The sequence below is a fragment of the Tarenaya hassleriana genome, unplaced genomic scaffold (genome assembly GCF_000463585.1).
Source record: "Tarenaya hassleriana unplaced genomic scaffold, ASM46358v1 Cleome29, whole genome shotgun sequence".
NCBI lineage: Eukaryota > Viridiplantae > Streptophyta > Magnoliopsida > Brassicales > Cleomaceae > Tarenaya > Tarenaya hassleriana.
In genome coordinates, this window is record NW_010966092.1 from 703,320 (window position 1) to 721,390 (window position 18,071).

General features: G+C 41.5%; 3 protein-coding genes across 8 annotated transcripts; all 3 read left to right on the top strand.

Moving 5' to 3' along the window:
- The first annotated feature begins 121 nt into the window (after positions 1-121).
- Positions 122-2,961, top strand: LOC104818244 (dnaJ homolog subfamily B member 13). Its single transcript, XM_010547736.2, has 3 exons — positions 122-900; positions 2,096-2,591; positions 2,650-2,961. The coding sequence occupies exons 1-2, from the start codon at positions 266-268 to the stop codon at positions 2,538-2,540; spliced, it is 1,080 nt and encodes a 359-aa protein (XP_010546038.1). The 5' UTR covers positions 122-265; the 3' UTR covers positions 2,541-2,591; positions 2,650-2,961.
- A 553-nt stretch (positions 2,962-3,514) lies between these two features.
- LOC104818245 lies at positions 3,515-11,932 on the top strand. Of its 5 annotated transcripts, none has more exons than XR_002024443.1 (17): positions 3,515-4,397; positions 4,663-6,704; positions 6,794-6,922; positions 7,015-7,206; positions 7,297-7,346; positions 7,469-7,781; positions 7,862-8,009; positions 8,085-8,288; positions 8,964-9,077; positions 9,442-9,638; positions 9,747-9,962; positions 10,048-10,323; positions 10,428-10,575; positions 10,660-10,793; positions 11,151-11,237; positions 11,326-11,514; positions 11,643-11,932. XR_002024443.1 is itself a non-coding variant. In XM_010547738.1 (17 exons), exons 2-17 carry the CDS (start codon positions 3,761-3,763, stop codon positions 11,407-11,409), a joined length of 4,971 nt encoding a protein of 1,656 aa, XP_010546040.1. In that variant the 5' UTR covers positions 3,515-3,651; positions 3,753-3,760; the 3' UTR covers positions 11,410-11,932. The 5 variants fall into 5 exon arrangements, 4 of the variants coding, with proteins under 4 accessions (XP_010546040.1, XP_010546039.1, XP_010546042.1 ...); XM_010547738.1 differs by having other exon boundaries at positions 3,515-3,651; positions 3,753-4,397; positions 11,326-11,932; XM_010547737.1 differs by having other exon boundaries at positions 11,326-11,932.
- A 544-nt stretch (positions 11,933-12,476) lies between these two features.
- On the top strand, positions 12,477-15,839 carry LOC104818246 (WW domain-binding protein 11). Of its 2 annotated transcripts, none has more exons than XM_010547741.1 (9): positions 12,477-12,696; positions 13,114-13,207; positions 13,656-13,741; positions 13,824-13,879; positions 13,992-14,058; positions 14,137-14,218; positions 14,293-14,696; positions 14,845-15,369; positions 15,453-15,839. In XM_010547741.1, exons 1-9 carry the CDS (start codon positions 12,616-12,618, stop codon positions 15,681-15,683), a joined length of 1,626 nt encoding a protein of 541 aa, XP_010546043.1. In that variant the 5' UTR covers positions 12,477-12,615; the 3' UTR covers positions 15,684-15,839. The 2 variants fall into 2 exon arrangements, with proteins under 2 accessions (XP_010546043.1, XP_010546044.1); XM_010547742.1 differs by having other exon boundaries at positions 14,848-15,369.
- Positions 15,840-18,071: the final 2,232 nt, after the last annotated feature.

Here is an 18,071-nt window from a genome sequence, read left to right on the forward strand (position 1 = left end):
TATGGGACCCACGTGATTTTCCTCCACAAAACCCCAACTTTCCCTCAATAAAATAACTAAATAGATTAAATCAACCAATAATAAATAATAAATTACTCATAAAAACACGTCACGTATGTGTGTATATATACACACACTCCCTCTTCCCCGTGCTTCCTGTTCCATCTCTCCCCATTTCTCCGGCGACCGTGAACCGCCGGGAATTTTACGAGGGCGAGCTATACTTACGTCTATACATACGGAGAGAGGTAAGGATAAGACAGAGATGGGGGTCGATTACTACAATATACTGAAGGTGAACCACAACGCGACAGAGGAGGATCTGAAGAAAGCCTACAAGCGGCTAGCGATGATCTGGCATCCCGATAAAAACCCTTCGACGCGGCGGCCGGAGGCGGAGGCCAAGTTCAAGCTGATCTCCGAGGCCTACGATGTCCTATCCGATCTTCAGAAGCGCCAGATCTACGATCTCTACGGCGAGGAGGGCCTCAAATCTGGCCAATTCCCGCCATCCACGGCATCATCGTCTTCATCCGCCGCAGCGTCGTCTTCGTCGCGCGGGCCGCCGCACTTCAACGGTCGCCACCAGCATCGGCCGCATCCGCCGAGCCCGTCATCGTTTCGTTTCAACCCTAGGGACGCGGATGATATCTACGCCGAGTTCTTTGGATCTGACGGCGGCGGCGGTGGAGGCGGAGGCGGGAGAGGAAACAGGGTTTTTAGGGATGTGCATTTTAAGAACGGTCACTTCGGCGGCGGTCATTATGGCGCGAACGGCTACGGGGGGGAGATGAGGAAAGCCCCCGCCGTTGAGAATCCATTACTCTGTAGCTTGGAGGATTTGTACAAGGGTGTTAAGAAGAAGATGAAGATCTCCAGAAATGTCTATGATGCTTCTGGGTATGTTTAATTCTGAATTTTCTCTCTTCCCTAACTCTTATACAATCATAAGAAGACACAGGAAGAATCAGGAGCTATAAGTTTTCGCTTAGATGCTTGTATTGAAAATTTGGAAGAACAAAAGGGCAAGATTAATAGGATTGAGTATTACGGTGAGGAATCTGTAATCAAATCTATTGGAAAATGGTGCCTATTTTCAGTCTGTGACTCTGTGCTTGAGGTTCAAATTCATGAACTTATAAGCACGAGCAAGATTATATAAACTTTCGGGGGCATGTGATGGATGGTTAGTGTAGTGTTAGAACCTGAATAAACTTGTTCACATCTGGTGTTGGGTTCGAAGTTAGAAGCTGGAAATTCTTTAGAGACATTGACAGAGAAGACTCTACTTTGAAGATCTTCTTGCCACTCGACATTGGAAACTTTTGCAGGGGCATTGTCATTTTCTCAGATAGAACACTAGAAATTGCAGTTGCGGGAGAGATTTGTTAGAAAAGGTATTTTGTTTTAGGAGTCATACAGACTAACGATCTCAGTTTGAACAGAACAAATCGATAGCTAGCTTGCGATATATTCTGGAAGGAATGAACTAGACAGTGTTATCCATCCAAGCAAAGCATAATAAATCATGAATGATGCCATTTTTACTGCAAAATTTGTAAATTCCATACTGCACTGTGTAGATGTTAGAAGGTAGCAAACTTGTTTATGTATTGAAGGGCCTTATGCCTTTTGTCTCCCTCTTAACAAATCAAGCGTGTTGTTTGTTGATGAGATGCCTTTGTTCTTTATCAAATTTGGCTGCCCATTTTACTGGGAAACAAAGTATATTAGTGATTCTTGTTTTTGTCCGCTGTTAGTAGATACTGGCTGAGCAAGTTTAGATGGCTGACTGTGTACTGAGTAGAGAGATGAGTTTGTGTTTGTTACCAAATTTTCCTCCTACTGTTCCAGTTAAGGAACACGTACTGGTGTTATTTCAGGCAAAACCTGTTCTTTTTGTTTCCGGGCTTCTTATGATCTATGAAACAGAGATGGGGTGATACTCGTTTGCTTTTGAAATATATAATTTGTAGGATAGATTGTGTCCAAACACGTCCAGATACTTAGAATGTTATAGCTTGTTCCAATCTCAGGACCAGACTATTTGGATCTGCATTCTCATATCACTGCTTCTTCATGTATTATGTTGCAGTAAGGTGAGAAGCGTCGAGGAGATCTTGACTATTGAATTAAAGCCTGGTTGGAAGAAAGGCACAAAGATCACCTTTCCCGAAAAAGGTAATCAGGAGCCTGGAATCATGCCTGCAGATCTCATATTCGTGGTGGGAGAGAAACACCATCCTGTTTATAAGAGGGACGGAAATGATCTCGTAGTCAACCAGGAGATAACGCTACTTGAAGCCCTAACCGGTAAGACCCTTGAGCTCATCACGCTTGACAGAAGGAATCTCCTGATCCCGCTTACTGATATCGTCAAGCCCGATTCCGAGATTGTTGTTCCAAACGAAGGAATGCCCATCTCCAAAGAACCCGGGAAAAAGGGTAATTTGAGAGTGAAGTTCAGTGTGAGATACCCATCAAGGCTCACTCCAGAACAGAAATCCGAGCTCAAGAGGGTTCTTGGCGGGGTTTCATGACTCATGACTCGAATGTTGCAGCAATAACTTAGCTTTGAACTCTAGGGAAAGGAATTCCATTGAGTGTTGTGTCAAAAGCAGTGGAGATTCAGCTCCTTCATGCCGTAAGAGTGTGATGGTGAATGTAGATAGCAATTTAAAGAGTTAGGTTCTGATATGGTAGGGAGTGATTCTTCTAGGGATCGGATCAAATCCGAGGTGGCTTCTTCTTCTTCTTCTCGGGTTTTTCCCCTTTGCTTGATTTTCGGGTTTTGATTTAACCAAAAGGTGAGAGACAAGAAGGAGCTTGTTGTTTGGTGTTTGTTTCTTTCAACCAGATGCAGAAACACAAGCTTTGTATTTGTTCATTGGGGCCTTGGCATTGTTGTGTAAGTACTCTAAGATTGGCATTAGAGTTCATTTAAAAATATAATTTTTTATACGAATATTTTTATCAATAAAAACTGAATTTTAAATTAATAAAAATGGAATCTAATATTAACGTAGAGTAATATTTATATATTAAGACCGAAATTTTTTTGAAACCGAAAACTGAAAGGGTCCCAGTGGGAGAATGCCTTTTCTTATGGTCATCATCTTACACTTCATTCCAATATATTATAATCCAATTCTAATCGAGTTTGTGTAAATAATTGGTACATTTTTTAATTTCCTCATACACTATCAAAAGGGAAACCGATTTAGTAAAAATGCATAAAACTGAAAATATGATAAATACTAAAGGTAAATAAAACTTGCTAATCTTTGGTTAGACAATTTCTAACAGCCGTCATAAATTTTAACTACTACTACAACTCTCTAATCCCTAAACCAAACGTGTAAAAAAAAAAAAGAAAAAAAAAAGAAGCCAAAACGAGAGCGTACCAAAGATTTGGGTAAATTTGTAAATAACTCAGAACTAGGAGGCGTAATCGTAAATCATTATTTATAATCCCTTCTCATAATCCCTCTTTTGGTTCTTTTGGTCTGTTGGTTTTCTCCTCCTCCGCTGTTGAACTCCACGCACACAGCGCAACGACTTCTCCATTCGATCCCCCGCCGTGATACGCCGCCGGGATCTTCGAGCGACGCCTTCTTTCTCAGTTTCCGGGTTGACCCTGCATTTCAACGAGTAAGTCTGTCTTAGCGCTTTTGCTGAGACGTATTTACAGTCGTGTGTGTGTCTATCCTTATCTGTGTCTCTTTCATGTCGATTGGATTGTATCTGAGCTGAATTGCCGATGGGTCATAAGAAGAAAAACCCCGCGTCTCGCCCCAAGCAATCGCCGACACCGGCGGAGGCGGCGGCGGAAGCGGTGGCGACGGCTTCTTCCGATGCGAAGGAGTCGGACCCGGCCGGGATACCGGATGGTGCCCGCAATAGCCGCCGAGGTTCCCAGCGCGGTGCGAAGATCGAACCGTCGGATTCCGCGAAGGAGGCTTCGTCTTATTCGGTGATCAAGCTCGAGTGCGAGAAGGCGCTGACGTCATTCCGGCGAGGGAGCTACAACAAGGCGATTCGACTCATGAAGGAATCATGCGCTCACCACCAAGACTCCGCCCTAATCCACCGTGTTCAGGGTACTTTGTGCGTGAAAGTTGCTTCAGTCTACGAAGATCCAGCTACAAAACAGAGGTTTTTGCGTAATGCCATTGATTCTGCTAGAAAAGCTGTGGAGCTCTCACCCAACTCAATTGAGTTTGCGCATTTCTATGCGAACCTGCTCTATGAAGCTGCCAGTGATGGGAAAGAGGATGAGGAGGTCGTGCAAGAGTGTCAACGTGCCCTTTCGATAGAGAATGCCATTGATCCTGCTAAAGAGAGTCTTCAGGATGAGAGTCAGCAGAAGATATCGACACCAGAGGCCCGTATCGCACATGTGCAGGAGGAGCAAACAGAGGTTTTTGCGTAATGCCATTGATTCGGCTAGAAAAGCTGTGGAACTTTCGCCCAACTCAATTGAGTTTGGGCATTTCTACGCGAACCTGCTCTATGAGGCTGCCAATGATGGGAAAGAGTATGAGGAGGTCGTGCAAGAGTGTCAACGTGCCCTTTCGATAGAGAATGCCATTGATCCTGCTAAAGAGAGTCTTCAGGATGAGAGTCAGCAGAAGATATCGACACCAGAGGCCCGTATCGCACATGTGCAGGAGGAGCTCAGATCGCTTATACAGAAATCTAATATAGCTTCATTGTCCACTTGGATGAAAAACCTAAGTAATGGGGAAGAGAAATTTCGGTTAATTCCCATTAGGAGAATAGCTGAGGATCCGATGGAGAGTAGGTTGGTTCAGATTCGAAGACCAAACGAGATTAAGAAAGCTGCTAAGACTCCTGAAGAAAGGAGGAAGGAGATTGAAGTGAGGGTGGCTGCAGCTAGGTTGCTGCAGCAGAAGTCCGAGTCTTCCCCCTCTCAGGATGATGGGAATGGTAACAACAAAGGATCGGATTTGGCATCAGGTGCTGGGCAGAGGGGCGGGGAGAGGAGAAAGCATGGGAATTCGAAGAAAAGGGGCTCCACAGCTGAGAGGAAGGATTGGGTTAGGTCGTATTGGAATTCCATGAGTAATGAAATGAAGAAAGCTTTGCTTAGGGTTAAGGTTAGTGATATTAAGGCTCACTTTAGTTCATCTAAGGATGGACAGGCAAATGAGATTATTACCGAAGCTTTGTCCTTCTATGAGTCTAACAAAACATGGAGGTTCTGGGTTTGCCACAGGTGCGCTGAGAAGTTTACGGATGCTGAGTCTCATATGCAGCATGTTGTGCAAGAGCACATGGGGAATGAATTGCCAAGGATGCAAGCAGTTTTGCCTCAAAGCATTGACAATGGGTGGATTGAGATGCTTCTTAATTGTTCATGGAAACCACTGGATCTATCAGCTGCAGTTAAAATGCTTGGTGATAAGCCAAAACACCGGAGTTCTGAGCTTTATGAATTTAACCCTGGAGATAACATGGATGACAGTGAATGCTTCAGGGATGCATGGGATTCTTCACCTGAGAAGGAAAACCTTGGGAGCGCTTGCAACTTTGGAACCAGAGACAACACTGGTAGTGATGAGAACTCCAACATTGGCGTTAATGGATCTGAAAGGGATCAGGTATCATTTTCATTTCCACCTCCTGATAAGTGGCCATTATCCAATGATCCTGAACGTGCAAAGCTCCTTGAAAAAGTTCATGCAGCATTTGAGCTCCTTATTAGACACAAATATTTGGCTGCTAGCCATCTTAACAAGGTCATTCAATTTACTTTGGATGAACTCCAGAATCTAGCCTCTGGTTCACAGGTCTTGAATCGTGGTTTGGACCAGTCACCTATATGCATCTGCTTTTTGGGTGCTCCCCAGCTCAGGAAAATCCTCAAATTCTTGCAGGACCTGTCACAATCCTGTGGATTGAGTCGATATTCTGGAAAAAGTTTGTCCAATGAAAATGTTAATGTTGTTGGCCAATGTTGTGAACTAACAGAGGAGATTCTTCTTGATGGTGAAGGTTCATATCTCCTTCTGGATGAAAAGTTGCTTGACAATGAGTGTACCAAAGAAAAGAATATGGGCTCTGCTTCGGATTATTTAGCTATGGGAGGTTCTGGACGCCCTGCCAACGAAACTAATGTTTCTTCTGGTGCAGACGGCGTTCTTTCCTGGATCTTCGTGGGTCCCTCAAGTGAGGAAGAAATAGCGTCATGGATTCGTACAAAGGAAGAGAGAACACGTCAAGGATTGGAAATTATGCAGATTCTTGAGAAAGAGTTTTGTCACCTTCAGAATCTTTGCGAGAGAAAATGTGAGCACTTAAGCTATGAGGAAGCGCTGCAGGCCGTTGAGGATCTATGTCTTGAAGAAGGCCGGAGGAGGGAGGCTTCAGAAGAATTTAACTATGATAGCTATGAATCTGTGCTAAGAAAACGGAGAGAAGATCTGATTGAAAGTGACCATGACTTGGTGTTCTTAAGTAATAGGTTTGAGCTGGATGCTTTGACAAATGTTTTGAAAGAGGCAGAATCTCTGAATGCCAATCAGTTTGGATTCGAAGAGTCATATGGCAGTGTTAGTTCTCAACTATGTGATCTGGAATCTGGTGAAGCTGACCAGTGGAGGATGAAGGATTCATTGAATCAGGTTGATACTCTCATAGAAATCGCAATTCAGAAACAGAAAGAGCAGTTGTCTGCTGAGGTAACCTTGTTTTGTTTTATGCTATCTAACGGAGAAATTTAATAACTGTCTATCTCCTAAAATGTTGTTTTGTTTGTCTGTTATTGCAGCTTAGCACAATTGATGCACGGATGATGCATAATGTGACCGGGATGCAACAATTGGAGCTGAAGCTTGGACCTGTTTCCTCCAATGACTATCAGACAGTGTTGTTGCCTTTGGTGAAATCCTACATGCGGGTAAGTATCTAATTCATCTGAACTTGAACTCCTCTCCCCTTCTGTCAATGTTGATTCTGAAAAGGTGTTTGCATTTTGATCTTTCTTTCCAGGCACATTTGGAAGCATTGTCTGAGAAAGACGCCACTGAGAAGTCTGATGCCGCAAGAGAAGCATTTCTTGTTGAACTTGCTCTTGATTCTAAGAAGGATGTCAGAGGCAAGAATGATAATTCAAGACATGTACAGGAAAAGTCAAAGGATAAGAAAAAGAATAAAGATAGCAGGAAAGCTAAGGATTCAAAGGTTTTAATTTGAAGTATTTTTGGTATATACTTTGTAGCTATTTCATGTTTACAATCATATGTAGATGTAAATATTTTCTTTTTGTTATAGGCTACTGTTGGCAGTGAGCATCGCTTCAACCATGATTCAGTTGAACACAGGTGCAAATCTTTTCTTTACAAACTATATAGCGCTGGATGGAGTTTATTCTGGAAATCGTTTCTTTGAAATGCTGACGATGAATAATCAGTTAATTAATGTTCTGGGTGACTTCTTGTGGCAGATCTTCTCCAGTTGCATCCTATGATGATCATTCAGAGGCCGAAGGTGTCTCCAGAGCTGTTGATTCTTTACAAGAACAGGAAGAGGAATACAGACGCAAAATTGAACTTGAAGAAGAAGAGAGAAAGCTTGAAGAAACTCTAGAGTATCAGAGACGAATAGAGAATGAAGCTAAACAGAAGCACCTTGCAGAACAACAGAAGAAATACAACTCTTCAGTTACATTGAAGGATGCTGATGTAGCCCATGATGTTTCCAGGGATGCTGTCTCTGATGATTTAGTTGTACTAGAACAAGAAAACTCCATTAGTCAGGTAAATAAGGTGTTATGTTGTGTCTTTGGAATGATGGGTTGTGATATCGAGTTTGGAAATACCACTGAGGATTTTTTCGGTTACTTTTCCAGGAGAATTGGATTCAGAAGAACGGGTTACTTAACAACTTGGAAGGCCCCACAGTGAATACAAATGGCATTCTGCAGCCAATGAACTCATCTGTAATTTATGATGCTGGAAAAGTGCATCATGAAAAATCCCAAAAAGGTTAGCACTGATCTTGGTACTATGAGATAGAGATTTATTGAGCTCTTTTAGACAGTTGTTTTTTCCTTGTTGCAGTGATGGCTAACAGAGTAGCTACTCAGGCTGATGTTTTGCAATCTGATCAACGAACAGGAAGGAGGGGTAGACGCCAAAAAGTTTCTCATATGTTGGTTGATGAAAAATATCAGGTCACACCTCATGAGAAGGTAACTAATGAATCTTGGAAACCCGACACCGCGGGGCATAAGAGACAGTCAGAAAATCTACTCTGCAATGGTGGTAAGTCTTTGTGCTTTTGTTTTCTAACTCTTGTGTCTTCTCTTATTTTTGTTTGTCATATGCTTTGTATGTGGGCAATATTGATAGAGGAGATGATTTGACTTGTTTCCCCTTACCATACTGTTTCTGTCAGCTGCTAATTTCGAACTTTGGTATAAGGTATGTTTGGCAAATGGCCAATGAAGGCACTACTGAACTGCTTTAATTGTATGGAACTACTCTGCAGTTAGAAATTTTAGAAAGCTTCTCAATTCTTTTTAGAGCTGGTGACTTAGCTATAAAGATTTCATCCACCAAAGTACAATAGAATTTATTTCATGACTGGTTTTTTATATGATTGATGGCACTGTCTGAATTCTTTGACAAGTAAGTTTGGAGTAGCAGTGTTTTGAGGGGTCTGTGTAATGTAGTTGTGGTATACAGTCTTTCGAATAATTCCATGTTGATGAGAATGATCAGTAAACTTACCTCTTTCTATCGTGTTAAAGCATAACTGGCTCAAACTCAGCTCACAAGGCTGCCTCTTCAACTAGGATTGGTGATTTTGTTCTTCAAATTTTCTGTCACGTAGGAAAAACGAAGTTTATGTTGTTGCTATTGATATGGATGTAGGTCCTATTCTCTGTATTAGAATGTAAAAGCATCTGTTATTATCTTTCATCTTACATGAAATAGTTTATCCTGGCGATTTAGATGTTGGAACAAAGACGTTGAGACAATTACAAACCGATGAAGATGAAGAGGAAAGGTTCCAGGCCGACCTTAAAAAGGCAGTGCGCCAAAGCCTTGGTAATTTTCTGACCATCTCTGATTATCCATCAAGTCTCATAGTTGACTTTTGCAATTGTTTATCAGTACCCTTTTGTCAGTAGTTAATTCCCGAGTTTGCTTAGGACTTTAACCCTACCAAATTCATACGAGGGACGTGTACGTTGTGTACAACATCTTGCCAACTTACGAACACCTTTGTTTATCGAATTCAGCAATCTTCTTACTTGCCCATGGGCATTTTAGTATATATATCTAACAAGTTTTGGTGTGTTTTGTTATTCTGAGAGCTGGTCTTTTTTAATCTCTTCTCTCATTGATTTCGGATAAAAGATAGCCCCTGCTATGTTAGGATCTGACTACAGAACCTTTTATTTCAACCCAGATACTTACCAGGCACAAAGAAAGACGCCATCAGGCGTGAGGACACCTGAGAGTACAGCTCTGGAATCAAATAATAACGGGCTTCAACATGATGTGATTGTGGGAGGGACTACGGAGTCCACACACAGTGACGTGTTTGGTACAGGTCTACAGAATGAAGTCGGGGAGTACAATTGCTTTCTGAATGTTGTCATACAGGTAAATTCATGGATACAGTGGTTCATATTTCCTGGTATTCAACATCTATATATCAGCACCTTTGTGCGATTCTCATTCCAGAATCCTGATTTCTTTGCTCTATCTCAGTCTTTATGGCATCTGAGACAGTTTCGAGATGAATTCTTATGGAGATCAACACTAGAGCATCATCATGTGGGAGATCCTTGTGTTGTCTGCTCATTGTATGAAATTTTCACCGCTTTTGGTGCCGCTTCGACTGAAACACGAAAACAACCTGTCGCCCCCACATCACTGAGGATAGCTTTAAGCAACCTATATCCAGATAGCAGTTTCTTCCAAGAGGTAAAGGCATTTCTGTGGTTTTAAACTTTTACCTTTGTTACCATCCTTGTTGAGGAACCATAAATAAGCCTTAATTTTGTGACAGGCTCAGATGAACGATGCATCAGAAGTACTTGCTGTAATCTTTGACTGCCTTCATCGTGCATTTACTTCAGTCTCAAGTGTTTCAGACACGGAATCTTCTGAAAGCAACTCCATGGGTTCATGGGACTGCACGAACCGTACATGTATTGCCCATTCACTTTTTGGAATGGACATTTTCGAGCAAATGAATTGCTTCAGCTGTGGGCTGGAGTCCAGGCATATGAAGTACACTTCCTTTTTCCATAACATCAATGCAAGCGCCCTACGCTCCATGAAGGTAATATTTCGGCATACTAATGTTTGCAAACTTCTACTTTTCAAGTAATCACCTCAGAAAAACAGAATGCTTAAACCCTTAACATGATTATCTCTTCCCAACAGGTTATGTGTGGAGAAAGCTCGTTTGAGGAACTTCTAAATTTTGTTGAGATGAACCATCAACTAACCTGCGATCCTGAAGCTGGTGGGTGTGGAAAGCCCAACTATATTCACCACATTCTCTCAGTACCACCACGTGTTTTTACCATGGGTATGCTTCATACTCTTCTGAAGAATGCTAACTTTTCAGCTTATCGACAATTACCTTTAATATAATTTTGTTGGAGATTTGCAGTTATGGGCTGGCAAAACACTTGCGAGACTGCAGAAGACATAGCAGCTACTCTGGCCGCCGTGGATACTGAGATAGACATCAGTGTCATGTACCGTGGTTTAGACCCTAAGAATACCTACAGCTTGGTTTCAGTGGTGCGTATTTGCTCTCTTCTTTCTGAAACCATTTCTGCTTAATATGAATTCGGTGGTCTAGCCATCTAATTATGACCAACACTATGATTAATATTTTCGTTGTGGGCAATAATTTTCAAAGGGTTGGTAGAGTGTTGTAACCGAACCTGAAGTTAGCTTTTGCAGTCTTGTTCTTGTTTAACTTCACCTGAATACGGATTGGGGGAATTGTCTGAAAATATTGTTAATTAGTTTGTGTTCTTATTCTTCAAGAATATGGTGAATTTATATCATCACTACAAGCATTTGTCAAGTTCTGGTCTTTTTCCAAAATTAGTTAATGGACTCACATCTTCTTTTCTACTGTTGCAACATTAGGTATGCTATTATGGACAGCATTATCATTGTTTTGCATATAGTCATGCCCATGATAGGTGGGTCATGTACGACGACAAAACCGTCAAGGTAAACCACTGAACCCTTTTTTCATGAATCACTATAGATCATGCATACACCTCTACATATGGTTACATCTCTCTCGTAATCTGGACAGGTGATTGGTAACTGGGGAGATGTACTTTCCATGTGTGAGAGAGGGCACTTGCAACCACAGGTTCTTTTCTATGAGAAACTGTAAACAAAGTTGTCCAGATTGGTCACACATTCAGATAGCACTCACTTCATTACACACATCTCTTACAAGCTGTAATGGTGAAGTCTCCAAGTACAAACCGCAAAGCAAGTAAGTACCTTTTTTTATATCTATATATATATATACAAAGGAACAGAAACCCTGAGAACAAAGGAAGGAAGCGTGATTATTGTGATCTTATACATAACATAAGCATTTTTTTTTTTGGTGGCCATGAGAAACTGATGTCCTTCCTGGAAAGAAAGAGGAGGAAGTTTTGTCTGGACAAAAAGTAGGAAAGTGGAAGAGCTCCTGTTTTTTTTTTTTTGGGTACATTTAGGATCTCTGTCCATACAAATTTATACACCCTTTTGTTCTTTTTTTTAGGTGTATCTTTTTTTTTTTTTTTTTTTTTTTTTTTGGCCAATAACAAGGTAAGCCCTAAAACCTTGAGGAGGTAAACAAAGTGAAATGTAACATGAACAGGGTTTTTTTTTATATATCGAGGAGGAAAAGAGCCATTTTTTTTTACTTTATAGAACATACAGCTTGCCGTTAGTGTAAGTGTAGTTAAAGACTTTGTACTTGAGTCTTGTTTTTTGTTTAAAAGATGAATTTTTTTGTCTCCACATGGGAAAAAGCATATAATATATTATATAGACTTGAGTGGTTTATTAGGTCAACTTCAAACTCTTCTCTGTGTTTTCGTTTCTAGTGACCGATTTGATTGATTACCAAATAATTTAATTTATTTGAATCGAATAGTTATAATAATCGATATAAAAATTGAATAATTATAATTTTTAACCGAATTCGAATTGAATCAAATTAAAAATTAGTCGACAAAAATTAAATAAATTTTTTATTCATACAAACCGAAATAAATTAAAATAACTACAATATAAATGGAATCGAAACCCAAAATAACTGCCTCTGTGTAATGGATGATATAACTGTTTAAGGGAGGGGGGCATTTAGCCCTATTAGACCTAATGGGCCTATTAGGCCCATTTAAGACATGGGCCCATTTAAATCTCGGGCCAGTCTGCGAATAGAGGGACTCCGTCCTCGGAGCCTGAGAGAGAGGAGGAAGAGGGATCGAGCATCTTCTTTCGACGGAGAAGGAATCTAGTGGAGAGAAGAAACCCTCTAACCTTCAAAACTTCACCTGGATAATATCTGTTCTGAGTGGGGGGAAGGAAGATAGCGAAGATGAAGACGACGAAGGGAGGCAAGGTGATGAACCCTACCGACGCTTACCGCAAGGAGATCCGGAAGAAGGAATTGAAACGCGTAAGAAACTTCGGCGAATTGGGGTTTTCTTCTCGTTTCGTTTTTTCGTCTTCTTTTTATTTCGATTAATCGAATTTGGAATTCCGGTTGTTGCCCTTTGCTCTAGTTTGTTTGATTCTAGAACCTGGTTTACATGTTCATGGAAGGGCTCTAAGCCTGTCTGTCAATCTTATCCTATTCACTGTGTTTTTCCCCGGAGAAGTTCCTCTTGTAGCTTAGGTCTTAGAGAGGATAAGATGGAAACTCCAACGGGCGATTTGCTTGTTGTTTGTCATTGGGTGAATCGAATCAGCTTTGCAGGAACTAAGATTTCAGTGTTCGTTTACGTGTAAATTGTTGAACCATTTCGTGATTGCCGAATGTAGAATTTTGTAATGAAGTTCTCTGCTTTCTCACCATTCACTTGTGCTTAAACAGAACAAGAAAGAGAGGAAGAAGGTGAGAGAAGTGGGGCTTTTGAAGAAGGATCCTGAGCAAATCAGAGAGCAGATCAGGAAACTAGAAATGTCAAGTAAGCCACGCTCGACTTTATCCGATTCCATTTCCATTGTCTTGTCTTTTGCGCTGTGGAACCATGGGAACTTTGAAAGTCTTGGTGCTCCAAACTCTTGAGAGTATGCTGCTTCTGTCGCTGAGTGTGTGATGTATTGATTTGTTTCTTGCAATTGATTCTGATTTGACCTGTCTAGGACTCTAGATCATATCTTTGTGAATCATAGTTTTGTTGTCTACGTAATGATTTCGTCTTGTATTGTTCTAAGATAGTTCTCGTCATTCATGTTCGGTACCTACTATGTGATGGAGTAAAACATCTAAGCATTCAGACCTTGTGGAATCTCGTTGGCTTTTCACAATTACCCACAACATTCAGTTTTTCTAGTGCATCTTTGGACCCTGAGAGATTAGGTGGACAGTTCATCTCTCTGGAAAATAATGGAGGTGTTATTGGATTGGTGTAGAGGCTGAAGGCGCATTGGACAAAGCAAGAAAACATAAAAAGAGGCAACTTGAAGATACATTAAATATGGTCATGAAGAAGAGGAAGGTACCATACCATGTCATTTACTTTCAATTTTGCTTATGACATTTGTTGTCATTCCATTCTCTTATCTTTTTTATTTGGCTAGGAATATGAGGAGAAACTGAAGGAGCAGGGAGAGCCCTCGACCTCTGTTATGTTCAGGTGAATAACCATAGAAACTGTTACCCTTTTTGTCAAATTTAATGAATGAGCTATTAAGATAAGAATGTCATTGGCTTCATGTTACTATGACACACTGTTGTGTTTGATGCAGTCATCTTCCCCCTCAACGGATGACACCAGCGGAAGAAGAAGAAAGATCAAAGCACCTAAAACCTGAAGTATATCATCGACTTCTATGTTTCTCTTCATCTTTGCCTAGTTTGATTTTTTCTTCATTTGGCTGCTTATGATGACAGGACTCTGTTTATTATCACCCTACATTGAACCCAACTGGTGCACCACCCCCTGGGAAGCCACCCATGTATAAATCATCAATAGGTACCTTTTCCTTTTTTTACTAGTTTCTCTTTTTTCCAACTTCATTTTACCTAAATGACGTCTGTGCCTTGCAGGAGCGAGAATTCCACTGGATGGTACTTCATCGAGTGGTGCTGCATCATCTTCGAATCCCGAGTCAGAAGATATTGCCTTAGCTGCTCCACCTCCTCCACCCCCACCGCCGCCGCCTCCTTTACCAGATGGCAGTGTTCCTGGCTCCAATGATGGAAATGCTTTACTCGCCTCTTTGCCACTCCCACAGCCACCTCCATTGCCGCCAACGCCTCCTGCTCCAAGTACGGGTATTACTTTACCACCTCCGCCTTTTCCACCCCCACCCCCTGGCCCACCACCCAAAGAGCATGTCACAATTCCTCCTCACCTTCCTCCACCTCCTCCATCTGCCCAGCCACCTCCACCTGGCCTCAGCGGAAGTGAGAACGGCAGAAGTATCTCTGCATCATCATTAGATCAAAAGGTAAACCTATTATTGTTATTATGTTTAAAATCATGGATCTCAATTTCTCATATGGCCCGGTATCAAATCTGTATGTAGTTATATTAGATGAGTGACTGGTTGTGAAAATTATATAACAAGAGGCATATTATTCATCTCCATTGTGCAGCAGATGACTACTGTGACTTCTGTACTTCCTCCCCCACCCGGGCTGCCTCCAAATTCTCTAAGCAACGAACAAGAGGACGGTCCAGGAGAATCTAATGCCAATAATCTTCAAGATGTTTATGATATCCCTAAGATGATCCCACCGCACCTACCAGTTGTTGGATCTGCTTTACTGCCTAGCTTGCAGCCCGATGCACCTCCTCCTGGAATACACCGTTTTCCACCGCCACCACCTCCTCTCGATATGCGTCCACTATCTGCTCCTGGACTTCCGGGTCAATTACCGCCACCTCCTCCTGGAATGATGGCTTCTCTAGTTCCAAGGCCGCCACCATACGGTCCACCACCTGGCCTGCCGCCGATGATGAGACCCCCACTTCCACCTGGACCTCCACCTAGCTTTCACGAAGATGGCCAAGCCATGAGCCGACCAACTGTGCCACAGAAGCCATCATATGTGAAATCCGCTGCTCCCACTGTTGTCAAGAGGCCACTCGCTCAACACACTCCCGAACTCACATCCATGGTGAGTCTAAAACTATATTCCCCATTGCCCTTTTTCTCGTTCTGTTTATGCGAATTGTGAGTGGGTGGGGTTTTTTTTTCCAGGTTCCTGCATCAGTTCGGGTGAGGAGGGAATCAGCAGCTCCAAAACCAAAGCCGAAGACATCAATGGTGGGCGGTTTGGTTTCAGCTCCAAAGCCTATGGCTCATGCAATGGTGAAGTCTGAGTCTGGCAAAGCGAAAGCTGCTGTGTCGTCGAAGCCGCAGCAGAGCATTGATGACTCTTACATGGCCTTCTTGGAGGACATGAAAGCTCTTGGTGCTCTTGATTCCTAATACCTTGAAATTTGGACAAGTTTGAATCATATTGTTGTAGGAGTCGATAAGGTTTTTTTTTTTTTTTTCCAAATGTTTTGTTGGAAGCGTAAACTTCAAATGCATGTGCTAAAAAGAATTTTCAAAAAAATATGTGGTCACACACCATTGAAGATATCCATTTGTAAAGATTATGATGTCCTTGCAAGGAATAATAGTCTATGGATCTTATGGAATCACAAAATGGTTAGAAACAAATTAAAGTAAATTTTGAACGCAAAAATAAAATGTATTTTGTGCTTTCATATCCATTTGGAGTTTTCTGCTTGATTTCGGAATATTCATATTTATTTGGTGTAGTAATTTTATCAAACACTAACATCTTTTAGTCTACAAACCCCACAATGGCACTCTCAGATGTTACGCATCAGTAATTATGGTCACAAAATCCCACGTCTGCATGTCAATAATCATCTTCGGTGTCGTAGTATGCCCTGCAACACCCACAAACAAATCATTTGAATCACCAACAAAACAATCCCATTAAACCTATTCTAGTTGTGGAAAAGGTGAATGCATCTATCTAACCAGTTAATGAGAGGGACTTGGACGAAGCAAACGCAGCCATCGTCAAAATCAGCATCTGGGTCGTACGGCATCTCCGTCCTGAAGTACTCGCCGGACAGAAACTGAAGCGCCTCCGTGTCGCCATCGTCGCCGAGCTCCGCCGCAATGTCCACGTGGGCTCTGTTATTAGCCTAGTGCTTGCTTTAGTCACATCCTGTAAGTTCAAGTTATATCAGGAGGCAGACCAGTGCCATGGAGTCGTAGGAAGCTCATTGTGTAGGTGAAGTCAGAATTATGAATTTGACTGTGTTTTATGAGTGCGATCATACCAACACTAATACATCGGATCTCATCAGAACTCCACAGTTAAGTGTGTTTGGACAAGAGTAATATTAGGATGAGGCATCTCTTGGGAAGTCCTCATGTTACACCCTTTTATTTTGAAGGGAGTCTTGACGGAACCTGAAAAAAAGCCACAGATGCCTGTCGTTGTGGATGGCGAACGACTCCATCGATTTCATGCGTTCCGCGACCTCATCCACCTGTCTCCTCTTTGACGCTGTTCCTTCCCTCAGCGCTTCCATGGCGGTTCTGTCCGTACACTCCGTCTGTTCGTACAGGGTCCTGGCCTCGTCGTGTTCCACCTCCGCCACTCGCCACTCGTCGAGAATGGTCTTCGTTCTCGCCGCCGGCGAGGTGAATCTCCGACCGAACATCAAGTAAGATTCGGTTGCGTGCCACGGCATGTAGGATTTAGGCAAATGTGACATGTTTCTTTTTTTTATTTTCTTTGTCTGAGTTCTTCGTGGGGTGCTAGAGCTTTATTATATATAGGTATATATATATATAAATGGAATCTGGGCATTGATGATGTTCAAATCTGTGATTAGGTATCTGAAATGGAAGTCTTTTTCAGATAATGAACCCGAAATGGGAGGAATCTTGGGTCTCTCTCCCATTTTCTCTGAAGCAAACACAGAAGCAACCATGGAAGAAAATTCCCAGGAACCAGAAAGAGGAGAATCTTGGTTGATCAGTGGGATTTGCTCAGATGAACAAAAACGGAATAAATTCATGGACTTTAAGTACAGTCTCATATCGATTTCAATATATATATATATATGAAGATTAATTATATCAACGTCTCTGGAATCGTCTTCATCGATATTCGTCGGAGGGAGACAGGGACGGGTTATCTGGCGGGAAAAGAGTTCAATCTGTATATATTTGTGTATGAGCATGTATATGGGACTCTATGTATAATATAAGCATGTATCTATGTGTACGTATGCATAAATATGTATATGTATATGTGTATTTGCATATATATATAAACATGCATATATATGCATAATACGTATACACACATACATATACACATATTTATACATACATGTACAATACTATACTATTGATGGATTGATTCATCGTTGTGCAGGATTTGGTTCATAATATTTTCGTTTTACGAAAATTATTTATAATTGAAATATAAATATTAAATTGGATATTAGGTTTGAAATAATCGGATGGTAGATTTTTTTTATTTGTAGAAATTCAATATATTTAGTATGTTCCTTTATATGACAATTATCATATCAGTAATACATGTGAATCCATCGAGAATATATATATCTCACCATCTGTGATCTTGTTGCAACAGCCCAGCCCAGCCCAGCCCAATCTAGACCCAGTAAGATTTGATTGTTTGTCGTTTGACATGAATGGCACAGAAACCCCACCGTTTATGAGCTTTCAAAACGACGCACGTTACGTTATTCTCTAATATAAACATCATGACGTTTAATGCCTTTTTTTTTTATCCAGCTTCAGAGATTTCGTTTT